The sequence below is a fragment of the Hippocampus bargibanti genome, linkage group LG18 (genome assembly GCF_051943395.1).
Source record: "Hippocampus bargibanti isolate YZ-2025 linkage group LG18, ASM5194339v1, whole genome shotgun sequence".
NCBI lineage: Eukaryota > Metazoa > Chordata > Actinopteri > Syngnathiformes > Syngnathidae > Hippocampus > Hippocampus bargibanti.
This window is the reverse complement of record NC_142751.1, coordinates 5,223,517-5,242,950: the sequence shown is the minus strand read 5'-3', so window position 1 is coordinate 5,242,950 and position 19,434 is coordinate 5,223,517. Positions and strand designations below refer to the sequence as shown.

Here is a 19,434-nt window from a genome sequence, read left to right as displayed (position 1 = left end):
AATGAAAAAATTATACACAATTGTCAGGATTTATATCAAATATTAGTTGCCCAAGGAGGTCGACCTGTGTGGGGTGTGTATCACCCTTGTGCCTATTGTTATTATTATTATTATTCAACATTTTGACCTTTGACCCCGATATTTATTTTTCTTGTTTATTGGGAGAAGAATCAACAGCAAGTGAGCTCTTTATTCAAATGTATTGTCTGGGGTTATCTGAACAAACACATACACGCATATACACACACTACAGTAAAGTCTCGTTATATCGATATTCTCGGGAGTCGGAAAAAATATCGATATAACCGGATATAACTATCGATCCTGCGCAATGTAAATTTTCTCCTTGCGTTCATAGAAATAGTATCGTAATAAGCAGTACTATCGATATAACCGATATCGATATAACGAGACTTTACTGTATTTTAATGTCTGTTTGGTCAGATTCCACAGTTTCTGCTGGACGACTGCAACAAAAAAGGAGAGTGCTGCAGAATTTTCTGCACTCAGCCCAGGCGCCTAGCTGCCATCACGGTCGCTGAGAGGGTGGCAGCGGAGAGGGGAGAGACAATCGGCAAGACTGTCGGCTATCACATTCGACTGGAGAGCAGGTAAACCCCCTTTTGATAACAATTTCCTACTTAAAGTAATTTTATATTTTTTGAATATCCAGTGAAAAGTCAAATGAATGCAAATGTTCTAATCTAAAAGGTCTATAATTTTCTTTTTTTATAAAAAAGGATGGCAAGATGAATGCTTTCAGAGCTTTCAACCTTGGCAGAAGAATGAGATTCATGCGATTGCAAAACAACGTCTGAGGCGGCCAATTAACTCTTTAATTACATTGACCTAAAACGGCATCAACAGGAATGCGAATGAGCAGCATCAATTTCTTTTTTAAGATAAGAAAATATTTATCTCATAGCAGCGAAGGTATGAAAGGAAGAGGAAAGGAAAAAGAAGTAGAACGAAATATAGCTGTCATTTTTCTTTTATTGATTTATTTTTTTGGGGCTATGGGTGAATAAAAGACTTGGTCAAATGTAGTTTAAGCCATTAAAGTAGGAAAAAAACATTAACTATGTCTAGCCAGTGGCAGCATTGGATCTCTTTTGGAGTTATCAATGTCACAACACTTGTTTTCCTGCTAAAACATCGCAAAGACTTGGAAATGCTTATAAATGAAATGTATTTTTATACATGTTACCCAAACAAGCAGCTTGTGATGATGAAACTGTTAGCCACAAAAAAATCTGCCAGCAAAAGTGTGATAAGAGTCTTCTTCTTTTCCTTTCGGCTTTTCCCTTCAAGGGATCGCCACAGCGAATCAGTGTCCTCCATCTTCAGAGGTTTGAAAAGTTTAAATCATAAAGATAATGACTGAAGAAAAAATGTTCAGATCAGATGTTTGAGACGTCAGTAAACTAGAAATTATTACATTATCCCGAATCTTCCCACAGACCCGATAAGAGTTCATTTAATGTGATTTTCCTACTTTTGATAAATTGCATTTTGTAATCTGAGATTGTGCAAATGACTATTGACTTTCAATCTATAGGGTTTCACCAAAGACTCTGCTGACTTTCTGTACCACTGGAGTTTTACTCAGGACACTTATGACTGGAGATGTCAGTCTGGCATCCGTCACACATGTCATTGTGGTGAGCATTAAATATGCAATTCTATATTCTGAAAATATTTTGACAAGATCACTTGGTGCAATTAGGTGTTTTTCTTGATAGCTTCCTAAATGAATCTGTCATGTTAAGAACCTGTCTTCCTGTGTTTTCAAAGGATGAGGTGCATGAGCGCGACGGTCTCACTGACTTTTTGCTCACGAAGATGCTTGATGTACTTGAGGAATTACCTGCAATAAAACTGGTCCTCTCCAGTGCTTCCTTGGATGTTGACTTGTTCCTCAAGTACTTTGGCGTTTGGTCCTGTCCTGTTATTTATCGTAAGCCATGTTATACTGTAATTTTTCGAGCTAAACTGACACTGTTGCTTCAGTTTAACTGTGGTGTAACGATTGGGCCCACAATACAAGATGGAATCATTTCCACACGTGACTTATAGCAGATCTCCAATGTCTGACGCCTTTTGACTCAAACTCACATCTAAATGATACAAAAATGCACTGAATCTATTCAATCGAAGCTGGATTCCAAGACTTTAATGCAGTTGTCGGTACTCAAGGAGGCCGGTTCTTTGAAGATACAGTGGCTTGAAAAAGTATTCATACCCCTTGAACTTTCTCACAATTTGTATGTTCTGTCCGCAAACATTAATATATTTTATTGGCATTCGATGTGAAAGACCAACACAAAGGTTCACAATTGTGAAGTACAGTAAAGTCTCGTTATATCGATATTCAAGGGAGTCTGAAAAAATATCGATATAACCGGGCCTATCGATATATCCGACCCTGTTTGCATGTAATTTTCTCTGTGCGTGCATAGAAATAGTATCGATATAACCAGGACTATCGATATATCCGATATCGATATAACGAGACTTTACTGTATAATGAAAATTATACATGACTTTATTTTTGATTTTTTAATTAAAAAAAAATGAAAAAATGTGGCGTGCAAAAGTATTCAGCTCCCTTTTCTGTAAGTGCAACCAGTTGCCTTCAGAGGTTGCCGGATGATTGTTGAATGATGACGTCAAGGAACACACCAAACAGGCCAGGGGGTGGGTGGGGGCAGAATACTTTTGCACGCCACATTTTTCAGTTTTTTTATTGAAAAACAGATGTATAAATGTCATTGAACTTCACAAATTGTGAACCTCTGTGTTGGTCTTTCACATAAAATGCCAATAAAATATAGTCGTTTGTAGTCGTAATGTGACAAAATGTGGTAAAGTACAAGGGTTATGAATACTTTTTCAAGCCACTGTATGTGATGTTTGTGGGCAGTTCCTCCAGTTTATCAGTAAAAAAAATCTACTGTGAACACATTCTTATATTTACCAGGAAATTGTTTCACATTGATTTTTGGTTGTAACCGCTCGATCTCAGGGAGATTACTAATTTGTGCTTGTTGCTCATTCTGTCAAAAATGTTCAGTCATCTTTCATTTTGCATGAATTGACAATAAACTGTTTTGTTTTTTTTCTGTAGTGAAAGGAAGACAATTTGAAGTAAAACAGCGTTTTCTGGAAGACATTTTGAGGTTCACAGGTTTCAACAGCAAAGAAATGGGAAAATCCAAGGAAGCATCCCAGAGAAGTATGAAGAAATACTTCTTTTTTTAAATGCAACAAAATTGTCTTGTTCGCCTTACTGTGGATCTTGCTGTCAGGGGAAGAGACTCAGAACCTTTTGACAAAGTGGGGTAAAGCAGAGGAGGAAAGCACACACCCGGCATCCTCATACAGCGGCAGCAATGATCTTGATACCGGGGGCACTGTCAAGACACTGGTAAGGTCCTTGTGAACACACATACTGCTTCATCCCGTAAATATAAAATGATGGTGTGGGAAATGACAATCAGTATATTTAAATATCCAAACCCAATTATTTTGTAGTGTGGACTTGTGTTGCACATATACAAAAACAAAATGCAAACATTTGCCCATCATATCCAACCTACCGTAATTTCTGGTGTATAAGGTGCACCCAAAAGCCTTGATTTTCTTCAAAAGATGACCCTACACCTTTTACGCAGGTGTGCCTTATATGTGAAGTGATGCTGAGCCACAACAGGTCTCACAACTAGTGCCAGTATCCAACGGCTCAATTTCCCCCTGCAGAAAAAGTAGTCCGTAACCCCAGCCTCTACTGTAGCGCCTTATAATTTGGTGTACCTTATATTTGAAAAACTTTTACATATTTATATATTATATTTGGAAAACCTTTTTCATTCATTGAAGGTGCGCCTTATATATGGAAAAGGTTTGAAAATACACCATTCATTGGGGGTGCGCCTTATACACGGGAAAATATAGTGCAGGTAGCATCCGACTGGGTTCCGTTCCGACCAAACGGTCGTAAGTCGAAATGGTCGTAAATCGAAATCTATTCAAAATGTTGAATAGAGACTCAGTGGTGAATAACCTGCAAACGATCTGATTCGGACACCGGGTGGGCGTGGGTCTGGGTCGCCGGTGTTCTACCGGTTGCCCTCTGGAGTTCGTGGTCGTAAGTACGGGTGATCGTAAGTCGCGCCGATCGTAATTCCGATGTTACCTGTGTATTTAATTGAATACATCCGAACAGGGGTATCACTCCAGTTCCTCAAGAGCCACATTCTGCCTGCTTTGCCTACTCCAACACACCTGATACATTATTGTTTCAAGGTGGTCGAGGGGTTGTTAATGAGCTGATAGTTTGAATCCGAGACATTTTAAGTACGATGCTCCTGAATTGCAAATAATTGAGGGATTTCATCATCTACGGTTTATAATATAGTCAAAATATTCAGGGATTCTGAAAGAAATCCCTGCATGTAAAATGGCAAGACTGAAAAACAACATTGAATACCTTCCTCAATCCTTCAGGCGAAACTGCTTCCAAAAAACACATTTATGTATCACCACATGGAATCCACAACATTTCAAAATGTATTGCATTTTTTTTGCAGAAAGGGGAAAAAAGTGTGTCAACTGCATCTATCCATCTTTGGACCTCACCTTTTAAATGTCACTTTTTTGTCTGACAGGATGGAGATGGCTTAGAGCCGTTGGAGCCACGGATCCAGAAAGAGATGGATTCCTGCATAGCAAACATTTTTGTGAATGAAGGCCAGGAATATGTTGCTCAACTCTTCAACCTCATTCTCAATGAGAATGCCAATAGTATGACTAAACAGTACTGAGTGTACAATTGTAATAGATAACATTATCTACAGTTTTACATATTTTCGTGCGGAATTTGATTTTGTTTCCTCACGTTTGTGTTGATTTGCTTAGTTGATTACATGCACAGCGAGACAGGGGCCACCACTTTAATGGTGACAGCAGGTCGAGGATTCCTCCCTGAGATTGAGCGGTTGCTTAACATGGGGGCTGACATCAACTTGAAGGCGTTCAATGGATGGTAATACATAAAGATTTATTTGTTTGAAGTAATTGAACCGTTGCCGCTCACAAGTGAAATGTTAATTGTCTTCATATTTACATTATCTCAAAATTATAGCACACAACTGCTTTCTTTTAATTGAAGGACTGCCTTGGACTTTGCCACAAACTTGCAGCAGGTAGAGGCTGCTGATCTTCTTCAGTCCTCAATGTGAGTTCAGTATTATTTTATCTTGAAAATGCACATCTACATTTGGTGATTTTGGACAGAGTTGATGGTTTTATCGTACTTCAACAATATTGGATTGTCAATTGGTTTTCTTAATGACTGTTTTCTTTTCATAATAAAAAAAGGTTATTTTTTGTGGCCAAATTTGGTTTCATGTTCAAATGAAACTGTCACAAATAATGATTTTTTTCGGGGACTTGTATAGATCTCAATAACTCAATTTTTATTAATTTTACAATGAGATATACAGTGGATAAAAAATGAGTCAGGCGTGTATTCATTTACCAGGCTTTTGTGACACAAAAAAGAATGCCAAGAGTCATTTGAAAAACATTTCCACCTTTATCTGAGCATTAAACCTGCTGTAACTGAACATTTTTAGAAGGGGTAATACAAATAACTGAGGGTGTGCATCCATTTATGTTTTCCATTTGTGGCATGCAGGATAAACGCGAAATAAGCATGTCATCGCACGGGTATCTTTATTTGTGCAGTGCCAACAAAACAATGGATAACCACATTGAGTGTTCCAGTGCCGAGCAAAGTTCCGAAGACCAAGAACTGCTCAAAGTGTACCACGACAACTTTGATGATGAGTTTGTAGACCTAGATCTCATCATGGACTTGCTGCACAAGATCTGCTCAACCACATGTGATGGTGTGTCTCATCATAATCTGTGAAGTGTTAACTCATGTCAATGTCACTGCCATTCCCGAATTTATTCGGGAATTGAAAAGCACGACGTGTAGCGCCATTCCCGAATTTGTTTGGGTTTTGGTTTTTCTTGCAGGGGGGTGCCGAGCAATCCCTGGTCAGACGTCTGGCAATGTTTTTCCCTCCCTCGAAAGGGCAGCATTTGCCTTTTGTACAGCCGCCCCACTTGCCCCTCAGATAACTCCCGACCCATATAACTTGGGATTTATTTATTTCTGATGAAAGAAGATGGTCTCCAGTTTCTTACGCTGCCTTGAATATTTATGTAGTCCTAAAACTCAATATTCTATGTCTGCAATTCAAGTGAAAATGACAAAAAGCATGGCACTGGAGCAAGGATGCATCTGGGCCGCAGCCTTGCGCCATTTACGCATTTTGACAGCCACTGGTGCAACTTTGTAACTTCACTGCACCGGCGCATGTCTATTACGATTGGCACATATTGCTATATGATCTGCACCACATATTACATCTGTTAAAATAGCTAAAGAAAAAAAAAAAATAGTGAAACGGCAATTGAAAACTGCTTCAGAGGTTTTACATTTCGTTGTGATCTGCCCGAAACTGCCTAAAGAGATAATTAAATATTTATTTACCCATGGTGCATTGCAGTATTTACATTGAACCACATCGACATCGATGGTTGCAGTATGGAGCGAGAGAACAAGAGTAAAACTCGAAAAGACATTAAAAACGAGCAGCAAACAAACATTTTAGTTTTTTAAGAAACAATGGAGGGTAGTGACAATTCGTTTCAGAAAACCGCTGTTAATGATTCGAATTTCGTGGAATTATTTCAGAGCTGTTGCAGCACATTGGAAATCTTCAAAGCAAAGACATTTGTGAAAGTATTTTGCTTAGTCTGTTCTCTTTGCATTCTCTGTAATACCATAGAACAGGGGTGTCAAACTCATATTTTGCCGCGGGCCACATTGTAGTTATGGTTTCCTCTCGAGGGCCGTTATGAATTTGGGGAACCCATTTGAATGTATAAATCCCTTCAAATATTACATATAGAGCACACAGCAAATTAATGAATAACTCGTTTTCAAATCTGAAGTCAAGAATAATGACTTTTATTGTGGTTGACATCCAAAAATATGAAATTTTGGCTCAGATTTTAGCAATCATCATGGAATTTCACAAGTCTGATTTGCTTTCGCGGGCCGAAAAAAATGATGTGGCGGGCCGGATTTGGCCCGCGGGCCTTGACCTTGACACTGGTGCCATAGAATATCAAAATAGCACTGGATTGATTGTGTAGTAACTAGAAGAAAATAGAAAAACATATTGTATGTATGAATACATTATATGACTTAAACTAAAATTGTTTATGTATTATAAAAATAGATTTTGTCAAATAATGTTTTTTTTTGTATCAGAAATGTAGAAATATGCTGCAATGGATGTATTTTGGTTTATTTCAACCAAGTTTTGTATACTTTGGCAATCTCGTTAAATTGGACCCACCAATTATAGAATTTGGACCCGTTTTTAGACACAAGGGGGCCAACTGGCCCACTTTTTAACTGGCCCACTTTTTAAATTTCCCAGATGCATCCCTGCTGGAGTGAACACATTTTTGCATGTGTCTGGCACAATGGAAAATAAAGGCAATTTTACGTTAATTTGGAACAAATTCAATTTTATCCCAAAAGTCACAATTGTAGTATTATCTAAGAAGTAAAAAAAAGTCAGTGATTTCTTCCCCAAAAAATGTCCGATCAAGTTTACCATTTATAACAAAATGATGACACATTTTGGCTATTTGTAAAAATGTTTTTATTATTAAACAGTGCTCCCATGCGAGTCAATGTATTAAATCCACTCAACTCATTCAGAACTATATGCGATTATTTGCATCAATAATAGATGGGGATTCAAAATACAAAGGCAATACAGTGCATTAAATAATTGATAGTTTTGCCAATTCTGTAGGTACAAATCTTGTTAATTATGTACCATCTTGATTATTCATTGTACCTCTGAATCTGTTTAAATGTGCTCATATCTATTTGTCTCAGGTGCTGTGCTGATTTTTCTTCCTGGATATGATGACATCGTGTCGCTCAGGGACCGTATCCTCTACGATGATAAGAGATTTTCTGCCGTTTCCAAAAGGTAAAATAATTTGGTCAGATGATTCATGCTCACGAATGAATAGTGTACCAAACACTCCTGGTTTAAGTTGAGTGGTAGTTCTCTTCCTGAAGCAATCACAAAAACGACATCATTGATGGTGATGCAAATTTTGCATCACCAGTGTACAGTTTATCATGTTATCAGGTCACAAACTGAAGAAAGGGCTAAAGAGCCTCGGGCCTTCAGTTGCCCATCTCTGGTTTGGATTGAAAATATGGATGGCTTGGAAAGTCTTTCGTCATGGCTCACTGCTGCCATGCAAACATTGTCTTGAATGATTCTCACAGAGCCATTCACGTCAAGGTTAGCCACATTCTGAAGAGTGTGTCTGACATAGTATATTTTCCTTTCAGGTACCAGGTGTTCACACTTCATTCGGACATGCCAAGCATTGAACAGAAAAAAGCTATGAAGACGTCTCCACTGAATGTTAGAAAAATTGTAAGTTTTTGTCTCCATATTTACAAAGAGAATACATGTTTCGGTTCCATAGGAAACTGTCATTGGAGCTGGATTCTCTAATTAATTAAGTGTTGAGATGTGTGTAACACATACTATATATCAAATGACCTTGAGCTAGTCAAAAGGGATCCTTTGCAATTTTTCGCCTGCCAGATTCTTTCAACTAACATTGCCGAGACAAGCATCACCATCAATGATGTCGTTTTTGTGATTGATTCTGGAAGAGTCAAAGAGGTATGAACATGTTCCTAAATTTCACAAGAATTGCACGTTATCAATAGACAAAAGTATTTGTCAACAAATGTCTCTTCTTTTATAGAAATCGTTTGATACCATCAGTCGCATCTCAATGTTAAAGACGGTCTGGATTTCAAAAGCTAGTGCTCTTCAACGAAGAGGAAGGTAACAACAATTATATCCATATTTAGAATGTGTTTTGGGAATCGCGGTTCCACTGGTGAGCAAACACGCACACAAACATGCCGCAAACACGCACGCAAACAGACAAACAAACACGCACGTGATTTCAACAAAATGTCAGAATGTATTATTTAAAATAACTGTGATAATACTCACCATTAATATGAGTGGTTTTCTGTTCCTCGTGATTGGTAAAAAACAAAAATCCAGCCAAACGATCAGAATGAAAGTCATCTCTCTGGGTCCATAGGCAAAGTTACTGCTAGCTAGTCTGCACACTGCACCTGCATTAGCTTGCACGCTTGCTTTCTGCTGTCTCTCACAGAAGTATATTGATGCAAATGTTAGCTTGGGGCTTGTCAAAGTGCCACTGATATAGACAGGAAGATGCAAGGTATTAGCCAATGGCAGAGCAGCAGTAAGCATCTTGCATTCAGGAAACTAGGCAGTCCAGACCTTTCGTATCTTTACATTTCTTTTGTAACAAGTCAAAAATTTCATTTTGAGGGGTTTTGTAATTTGAAAATTTCATATGAAGTATCCATTTATTCAGTGACTAAAACAGTGTTTGTTTGACAATACGGAACATGGGACTGAAAATTGCACGTCAACAGAGCGGGGCGGTGCCAACCAGGGATTTGCTTCCACCTCTTCAGTCAACTACGGTTCAACAATATGCAAGAGTATCAGGTTCCACAGCTGCTACGGATGCCTCTGCAGGTAGAACCCAATTTCAATGTTAATATCAAAAGTAAACACAAGTTAGGTTTGTTGCTGTGATGACTGTTTGTCTATTGTGACTATGTCCAAACATGCTGGATACACAGAACCATAAACACCACAAATGAACGCAGGTCATGTTGAAGCCGTCATGTTACTATTATCAGAATCAGAATTATATTATTGAAGCAAATAGAGGTATTCAAAGGTCTTTTCACCTTTTTATTTCTAAAATCCGCATTTTATATAGTATGCGAGATACGTTTTGAGCGGTCGTTCGTAAGGGGAATTTGTTCGTAAGTTGCGTCAGTGTTATATTTTGCATGGAAGGTATGTTTAAGTCAAACATTGAATGAGGAAGTATAAGACTCAGATGCTCTAACAGTCGGAAAATAAATTCACACCTACTGAAAAAAAATCATAAATTGAAAAAAAAAAATGAAAATAAAAGAATAAATACAAAAGTAATTATTTAAATGATATTCTGTTACATTGTACATTTATATTATATACAGACTCTAACAGGTGCGAAACTCAAGGCTTGCGGGTCAGATCTGACCTGACACATCCTTTTATGTGGCCTACGAAAACAAGCCATGTGCCTCAACTTTCTTGATCCTTGCTAAAAGCTGGACCGAAATGTCAAACTGTAATGAATAATGTTTAGAATTTGCGATAATTTTGTCCCCGTTTACACTCACTTGAACAATACAATCTGACACAATTGTTTATTATCACAAAACAATGAGACTCGGTGCTAAATGACTTGCGTCGACCCCTACCCGCCTCGGCTCGAGTCCTGGCCGCATCGCGCCAGCGTTCGGTGGACACTCTCCCCTCCGGTGCCATCACACAGTCGATTGCTGTGTGAGAGTGAGATGCTGGCTGGCTGGCCAAAATTGTCGTGCACAAATGTAACTTTCAGGGAAGAACATTAGTATCACATAATATGAACTTATGATTCGCAATTCCATGCACGTACATATAAAATCCCATTTGACAGTGGAACATGAAGAACAATAAACAATTGTGTCAGACATGAATGGAAAGTAAATGATAAAATGTATTCGCAAGACATGAGTTTTTCTTTTACATGTCATGTTTTGTGTGCGTGCTTTAGGAATTATGTCTGCAGACCAAATTGCTGACTCCCTCTCCAGTGTCAGAGTTCTTGTCCAAAGCTCCACAACCTCCGACCGCACATGCTGTAAAAAGTGCTGTGCAGATGCTTAAGGTTATCTGATAAAGATCCCTTCACAATGCACCATACCCACACATCTTCAGTATTATTTCAACATCATCTTCTTTATCAGACAATAGACGCAATGAACCAGAATGAAGACCTGACTGATCTTGGCTTCCATCTGGCCGATCTACCTGTTGAGCCCCATCTGGGAAAGATGGTGTTATGTGCTGTGGTGCTGAAGTGTCTCGACCCCATTTTGACAATTGCCTGTACATTAGGATACCGGGACCCCTTTGTACTTCCTGTCCAGGGCTCTCAAAAGAGAGCTGCTCTTCAGTGCCGAAAACATTATTCTTCCAACACCTTCAGTGACCACATGACCATGCTGAGAATTTTCCAGGTACTTTAAATTGTCTACTGAGTGCCCAATTCAACACTGACTCAGGTTCAATAGATATTTGTATGGAATATAATTGGAGACTTTTCATGTATTTACTATATTTTCCGCTCTATCAGGCATATCTAAAATGCATTAAATATTCTCAAACGCTGACATTGTGCCTTATGATAGTATTTTAAATGTCATGTAAAGTTCTTTGTGACATCTTCAGCAGTTGTGAAAACTGTATAAAGCCGTATTGTATTGTATTTCGTTTCGCTTAGCCCCTTCTTGTAGATGCATAACACAACCACAGCCACTATGGTTGATTCTATTCTTCGTGCCTTGTAATGCGGTGCACCCTATATTGGAAATCTGTTTTTAAATAGACCATTTAAGGTGCACCTTATACTCTGAAGTTCCATGTAGTGCGAACAATATTAAATAATCAATGACAGATTTATTTGCATTTTATCATGCATTTGGTACATTTTCATCATTGGGCACATCCCAGTTAATATTTGCAAAGCCTCTAAAATATAAGCTGTCCCAACAAGACATTGCTTGTCGTTTATCAGGCATGGCAGAAGGCTCGCAATGATGGTTTAGAGAGGTCCTTCTGCGAAAAGAACTTTCTGTCCAACGCCACCATGGACATGATTCTTGGCATGCGAACACAGCTCTTGAGACATCTTCGAGCAACTGGTCCGTCTTTAATTTACACTTAAGTTTTTCTTTTTTTTTTTGCATTTCTTCAAAATTGGCATCCTGAAATATTTGAAACAATTCAAGTTGAATGAATTGTTACATTATTTCCATTTGTCCTTCAGGCTTTGTGAGGGCCCATGGGGAAAGTGATATACGTGACATGAACATCAACTCAGAAAACTGGGCAGTGGTGAAGGCGGCCCTGGTGGCTGGCATGTACCCAAATCTGCTTCATATTAACCCTGAGACGAACCAGCCCTCGGGTAATAAGGAGAAGAAAGTCTATTTTCACCCTACGTCCACATTGAATCAGTCCCAGAACAAGGAGGTATGTAAATGAAGTTACTGTATTCTTTTGGAACAAAATAATTGTTGAGGTAGATATGGATGCAAAATACAAACATTGTTGAAACAGCAACCTGTCAAATGGTTCACTAATGTGGCCTATTTTGAAATAGGGCCAGATCCCATTTCGATATTTGTGAAAAACCGTGTGGGCAGTATATTTATTTGAAGTCAAAGTTGACTTTATATTTAACTTTAATTTCATCATCTCACCTGGAACATGAAGGATAAGTAGACAATTGTGGTGAGAGGACTGGTGAGAGTACCAGTCCTTCCATCCAATGGGTTCATTTGTTGCCCATGGCAATGACGTGACATAATTTTTAATAGACATCTCAATGAAATCAGGAGCATCACCTCATATATCCAAAATAATTCTCCCTCTCACCACCTCACTACTGTCAATCTGAGAAAAAATGAGCCCCACTGCATGGAACCATTTTTTTTCTCATGATTTGACATGCTTGACATGTTAAATTATGGAAAGGTTCTGCTCATATAAGGAGTGGCAATTTGAGAGGGAATACATAAAACGATTTTTTTTACAAAAATTCAAAATTGGACATTGTGCATTATGATGTGAATGTAGCCTAATGGTTGAAGCTTTGTAGGTGGATTTTTTTTTACCATTCTTGTTTGCCATCCAACTGAATTTACTCAACAATCCGATGGACTCGGTCACATTTTGGAGCATGTTTCAAACATCGTTTCTAAAACTGTATGACATTGTACGCCAGAATATATGCAAAAAGAAACTGGCATTCATGAGTTTTAATATTAACTCATTCACTTGCATGTGCAAAAAGTCCACTCCAGTGCCAAGGTTTTTGTCATTTTCACTAAAATTGCAGGAGCCACAGAATATTGAGGGCTAGGACTAAGTAAACATTCAGTACTGAGTTGGAAACATTAGATTCTCTTCTTTCTTCATAAAAAAAAGAGTTAATTCCTATATTATATGGGTCGGGAGTTATCTGAGCTTGAAATGGGACAGCCGTACAAAATACAATGCATACATATTGATTTATATAGCTCTTTAACAACAGCTGAATCTGTAATAAAGCGCTAACAATGTTAAAAGCCAAATGCCACCCCCTTGTGGAAGGGAAAATACATTGCCAGAGGTCTGACTAGCGCTTTATTGGCACCTCCCGCAAGAAAAATACAAACCCCAAACAAATTTGGGAATGGCACTCCACGTCGCACTTTTCAATTCCCGAATAAATTGGCAGCGAATGAGTTAAATATCTTGCCTTTGTTGGGTATGCATATAACTGTACGTAGGTTCAAAAAGATTTGCAAATCATTGTTTACTGTTTTAATTGACATTTTACTCAACATACAAGCGTCATAGGAGTTGAGTTTTGTAATAGGTACGGTAAATCTATTTTTTTTAATTCTCTCCAGGATAAATCACCCAAACTACCACGGGGCTTTCCCACAGACTGGTTGGTCTATGATGAAATGAGCAGAGGCCACCGGATTGCCAGTGTTCGCTGTTGTACTTTGGTGACAGCCATCACTGTAGCTATATTTGCAGGCGGTTCCAGACATCTTTGCTCTGCCCTGCATGAAGCTACTGTTCAAAAAGGTACGGTTCTAGTATAACTACTGGAAATGCAGTACACATGTACCTGAATTTAAAAGTACAAATGCACCTGCTGTCATTGCAGCTACATTATCTGCAACATTCACTTAATTGTAGTTGGCCAAATGGCTTACAAAACAAAATAGGGTGTAACAAATGACAAAATGGAACACCTATTGTTAAGGTCATTATTAATGAAGCAGGAATCAAAAGTAAAAACAAAAAGACCTAACACTATCAGAGCCCGAGCCAGAGCCCAAGCCCGAGCCAGAGAAATCCGTTTTTTATTGTTTTTAAGCCTGTGTGCACAGGTAGTCATTCTTTGTGCTGAGAGCATCGAAATGAATGAATTACTAATTTCACGTAAAAACCCATCTCACATCTCATATCTTTGACATCTTGAGTTACATTTCTTGTTTTGCTTTGAATAATAATCCCTGATAGTTTAAAGAAGAATGGTCAAACAAACTGATGTGACTTGTTCTGAGCTTTAATTTTAAAATTGTTGTTCAGTATCAAAGCAAGAGGCGTGTCAGATTTTAGACAGAACAAACAAATTATCTGTGGTGGTCTTGTGGACACTTTTGTTAGAGCTCTACAAGATTGTATTGTTCTCCTTTTATTCCGTTGGCAAAAGTTCATTTATTGTGTTGGAGTTGATTCAACATATGCTGCCTTTTTACCTTTACGTTGTTCCTTCAGACAGTCAAGTGGATGAGCTGAGTGACAGTGAGACAGAGGAAATTGCCTGCGCTGAGTTGAAAATTGATGAGTGGCTCATCTTCCAGACAACGAGTGAGGTGTGGAGAAATTGACGTGTACAATCTTTCAATACATGCTAACAGGGTGTACAAACTAATTTGTTTACAACTAATTTATTAACAGGTAGGTATTCTCCAAGTCCTCTAGTTTTCTCCCACATTCCAAAAAAAATGCATGGCAGGCTGATTGAATACTCCAAATTGTCCCTGCGTGTGAGTATGAGCGGGAATTTTGCAAATTTCCCCATTGCGGGACGAATAAAGGTATTCTGATTCTGATTCTGAATGGTTGTTCGTTTCTGTGTGCAAACTGGTTCAGGGTGTCCTCCGCCTACTGTTCGAAGACAGCTGGGATAGGCTCCAGCAAGCCCTAGTGCGGTTAAAGCGGTCCGAAAAATAAAATAATATATTCACAACTGTTACACTGAATTTGAGAGAGAAACAATGCATTTTATCAAAGGACCAACGCGATTCATGCTCCATCACTGCACTTTTTTAATTTCAAATTCTTTAAATAGATAATAAAACAATACATAATAGCATTCGTAGCCATTGCCATGAAGCTCAAAAATTAATCTCGGGCTTGGCTCATTTCTGCTGTTCGCCTCCCATCTTGACTAAGCGATTGAGAACGGGAACTATCCAGATGCAATGGCAGTATTTGTGGAAATGCTACAATGCAAGCAGACAAAGCAACTGCCAACAGAACTGGATTAAAAGCTGAGTAGCTTAAACCCACAAGGAACATTTCTAAGTAACCGAGTCGAAGGCTATAACATTGTTGTTTTTTTCCTGCGCTAAGGTTCAACACTCTTGTTGCATTTCAACCCAAATTACAGGGTGACCCAAAAAGATGCATAGCCATGAAAATTTAAATTGTGGCTTTGATTAAAAAGCTGTTTATTTCAAATTGCAACCACACATTATTCAGTTTATGAAAGACCATTCACCAGAGTTTCAGCTATTTCTGTACATTTTTAGACAATTTATGGCGGGAGAAAAAAAATTGCTGCAGTGAGGGACTCAGTAGGACGCATATTTTGGGTCACCCTCTCGAAAGAGGAGTGTATAAAAGTGATTGACAACTTTGTCAGATGAGTACAGGTTTGCTTGAAACAAAATGGTGGACATTTAGAATACATCTTCGGAAAGCCATTAATTGACTAAAAAATGACAGAAATAGCCGAAACTCTGGTGAATGGTCTTCCATAAACTGAATAATGTGTGGTTGTAATTTGAAATAAATCGCTTTTTAATCAAAGCCACAATTGAAATTTTCATGGGTACGCATCTTTTTGGGTCACCCTTTGTTTAATCGTAGTCTGAAAGTTAAATTGCAATGAGCAACCCTTGTTTTCTGAGTTATTGTCCACTATAAGTTGAATATTGATGAGTAGTTTAGTGAAAACAAGTAATTTAATCTACCGTTATCCAATTTACTCAAGCAAAACAAAAAAAACTGTAAATGATCATCTTTCAAATCAGCAATCTTAGTTTTTGCAACCAGTATTTGCAGGTCTTATGATAACTTTGGAATATCCTGTTAGTCAGCAGAATTGGTGTTTGACCTGAGAAACAAGTGGCACAATCTGTTCATCAGAAGAATCTGTTGCCCATCAAAACCCTGGTCGAACGATGATGAGATGACCATTCAAACCCTCACTTTGGTAAGTCACAGTTTTTCAGTTTTCAGAAAAACTTGTGTTGAATGTTTGTATACTTAAGTATTGCACCCCTGTAACACACGCTAAGAGTGTCCAATTTCATGAGCTAGTTGACTGGATGACCCACAACCTGAGCAGCCACACACATTTGCCTTCTATATTTAACATGAGTGTGCAACTACACTGCATAACCTAAAACCGTTTCTACCTAGTTGAAGCAAAATTGGACGCCGCTCTCGATGTTGTCCCTTGACACTGCAAACAATATACTGTGTGTAACCGCCAGTCTGTAATCCTGCACATGTTTAAGGCAATGTGGCAGTTACTGTTGCCGTTTCCAAGATAAGTAGTAGGGGTCGGATTAGACCGAATGTTGGCATCGTGAAGCTCCCGATCCGCATGCGCTGCCCAGTGGCTCTCTGTGTTCACATCTCAATCACATCACTGTTGTTGGCAAAGACGAGCATTAAATTCTCAGTCCAATTCTTACGATGTAAAGCATGTCAGAATAACTTTCACCGTTTTGTCTGAAAGGGGCGTTTTACAGAAGGAATTCTATAAAAGACTAGATCTCTATGTGTGCTCTTTCTATTCTGACAGCCCACGGCGAGACTGTTACGACTCCAAAGCGTGCGTATCCTGTGACTGTAAAGTGACCTTGAGAGTTTTGAAAGGCACTTATAAATTAAATGTATTATTATTATTATTATTCTACCTCCAAGACGCATGGTCAGCCAGAGTCAATGTATGCATATATCGCATAAAGATTTGTGTCATCACCTGTGACACATGGGCTGGGCGGGATGTCAGGCAGGGGGCACTTATAGACATACTGGCGGTGTGATGGGCCATGGACTGTATCCTCTATCTTTCTTCCTCCCTCTTCGTCTCCCCCGCCCACCCTGTGCTCTGTAACTTCAACTAACTGCACCATCCAGTGTTGAAATGTTTTCATTACAAGTCCAAATGAAACCTCAGTTGTGTGCCAACCTTTAATGGGCCGGATCAAAAAGATCAATGGCCTTAACAAAAAAAAGAAACATGCACACCTTACTCATATTTCATGATCAAATCTTCCTTAATTCTATAGTTTTTCACACTATTTTCCTCTTTTTCGTCACGTTGACCACTTCCACTTGCTTTCTTTGGTACCGTGATGCGTCGGTCACAATGAGGAAGGCACGACACGATGACGTGACGTATAGGAAAGAGACGTATAAGGAAGCGGAGGGCAGTCGAGTGGTGCGCTCAGTTTGGTTGAGAACCGAATTTTGGTTGTATACCGGGGCATTAAAAAACGCAAAATCTTTGGTTGACAACCGAATTGGATGAGAACCGACGCATTTGAAAACCGAAGTTTGACTGTATGCCGGTGTAGGTGAGGTCTCACCTCACTTCTCTCTTTGTACCTTCATAAGCCCTCACACCTGATGATGCTCCTCGATGTCCTTATTTCATGGAGACTTCTCTCAAGATGACAGCATATAATTGACTGGCATGACAAATTTAACTGTCTGTGGGGCTGTTTTTACTATCTCAAACAAAAGACCGCTTTCTTCTTTGCTTCTAGTGTCAAATCATATCTAAAATCAACAACTTTTCAGATACAAGGGCGATCATGAGCTTTCCATCCAAAACACTCTCCACCACTTGCCCTGCCCATATTTGGCTTTTGATGATGTGTCTGTTGGATGACCGTGACCTGAGAGTCCACATTGCAGATGCATTTGATACGTATTTGATATATGTCGAAATATATGAAAGATGTCAGATTAAAAAAAAAGATAGATTTGTGCAATTCAGATTGCACAAATGATCAAAAATGACCTTCATTGTAAACCTGAGATGTTTCACCACTCATCTGAGCAACTTCATGCATAAGCCTAAGTAGAAACGCATTGTGATGTGGAAACCCAATTTATGAATGAAATTAATCTGGGTTTGTGGGATCTGAATTTTGTACTGTGTTTCAAGCTGTGACCGGGTTTGAAAAAGTAATGAAAGGTTACGTTGTTTGAAAATCCTTCAGAGTTTCTCAGGTAGACCTGATGGTCGGTATGAAATAGTGCTGCTATTGAGATGTGAAAAATATACAGGTAACATCCGACTTACGACCGAGTTCCGTTCCGACCAAACGGTCGTAAGTCGAAATGGTCGTAAGTCGAAATCAATTAAAAATGTTGAATAGAGACTCGGAGGCTAAATGACTTGCAAACGCCCCCTCTCTGGTGCCATCACACAGTCGAGAATTAGATGCTGGCGAGCTGGCCAAAATTGTCATACACGTTGACTGCCTGCTAGCGCATTGCTGTGCCAGGCAAATTTTAAAAATAGGGTCTGGAGGTCGTGGTCGTATGTATGGGTGGTCGTAAATCGAGATGGTCATAAGTCGGATGTTACCTGTATATATAGTATGTCTCCTGAATCCTTCACAAAGTTGACACAAAGATACACTTTCCTAACATATCACTCAAATTATATTCTGTAGGTTCTTACAACAGAAGAGCATGGAGCAGGCTTGAAGCAGCCCTCAGGAATAGGCCAACGTCCCTGCCCTTCAATGTCAGAAAGGTTCATACACAGCTCTAAAGGCAACCCAAAGTTCACCTGCAAAGCCACTGATGATGGGTAATAAGATATCATCTGCATTTCAGTAAATTCAGTAGCCCTGTTTGAGAAAGTTGAACAGGAGTCCCCCTCCTGCATCCAAAGATTTTCACTACACTCGTTTTTTTTTTTAATTGCTGTCGTTTATCAGCTTTGCATTTCTTGTGGTTAGTATTTGTTTAAATCTCCAACCTTTTTTTGACGTGAGATTTACTTTTCACATCGCCAACTTTCCACGGCTGACCAGTTCTATGTCAACATTCTAAACCCACCCACCTTTTCCAGCCTTAAAGGACAACCGACACCTCCAGACAAGTTGCGTCCATAATTTGTAAAATCACATGAAATGACTTCTACTGAGCGCATTTTACAAAGATTCCACCGCATATAGCTATATTTTACATTTTAAGACTTGCACTGAATATTCAGAAAGTCTTGTTTTCGAGTTGATGACGATGCCTGACGTGACGCCACATTCGGAAC

General features: G+C 38.9%; 1 protein-coding gene across 2 annotated transcripts in view; it reads left to right on the top strand.

Moving 5' to 3' along the window:
• Positions 1–19,434, top strand: part of ythdc2 (YTH domain containing 2) — a 30,047-nt gene that overhangs the window by 6,381 nt on the left and 4,232 nt on the right. For both annotated transcript variants that reach the window (XM_089020755.1, XM_089020754.1), the window contains exons 7-28: positions 445–611; positions 1,559–1,661; positions 1,795–1,957; positions 3,128–3,235; positions 3,309–3,427; positions 4,668–4,803; positions 4,918–5,044; positions 5,171–5,236; positions 5,749–5,912; positions 7,994–8,090; positions 8,465–8,552; positions 8,727–8,807; positions 8,893–8,975; positions 9,608–9,713; positions 10,834–10,947; positions 11,027–11,299; positions 11,857–11,983; positions 12,109–12,314; positions 13,739–13,922; positions 14,622–14,719; positions 16,228–16,347; positions 18,833–18,972. In XM_089020755.1, the coding sequence (XP_088876881.1) occupies positions 445–611; positions 1,559–1,661; positions 1,795–1,957; positions 3,128–3,235; positions 3,309–3,427; positions 4,668–4,803; positions 4,918–5,044; positions 5,171–5,236; positions 5,749–5,912; positions 7,994–8,090; positions 8,465–8,552; positions 8,727–8,807; positions 8,893–8,975; positions 9,608–9,713; positions 10,834–10,947; positions 11,027–11,299; positions 11,857–11,983; positions 12,109–12,314; positions 13,739–13,922; positions 14,622–14,719; positions 16,228–16,347; positions 18,833–18,972 (2,870 nt within the window). The remainder of the gene's footprint in view (positions 1–444; positions 612–1,558; positions 1,662–1,794; positions 1,958–3,127; positions 3,236–3,308; positions 3,428–4,667; positions 4,804–4,917; positions 5,045–5,170; positions 5,237–5,748; positions 5,913–7,993; positions 8,091–8,464; positions 8,553–8,726; positions 8,808–8,892; positions 8,976–9,607; positions 9,714–10,833; positions 10,948–11,026; positions 11,300–11,856; positions 11,984–12,108; positions 12,315–13,738; positions 13,923–14,621; positions 14,720–16,227; positions 16,348–18,832; positions 18,973–19,434) is intronic.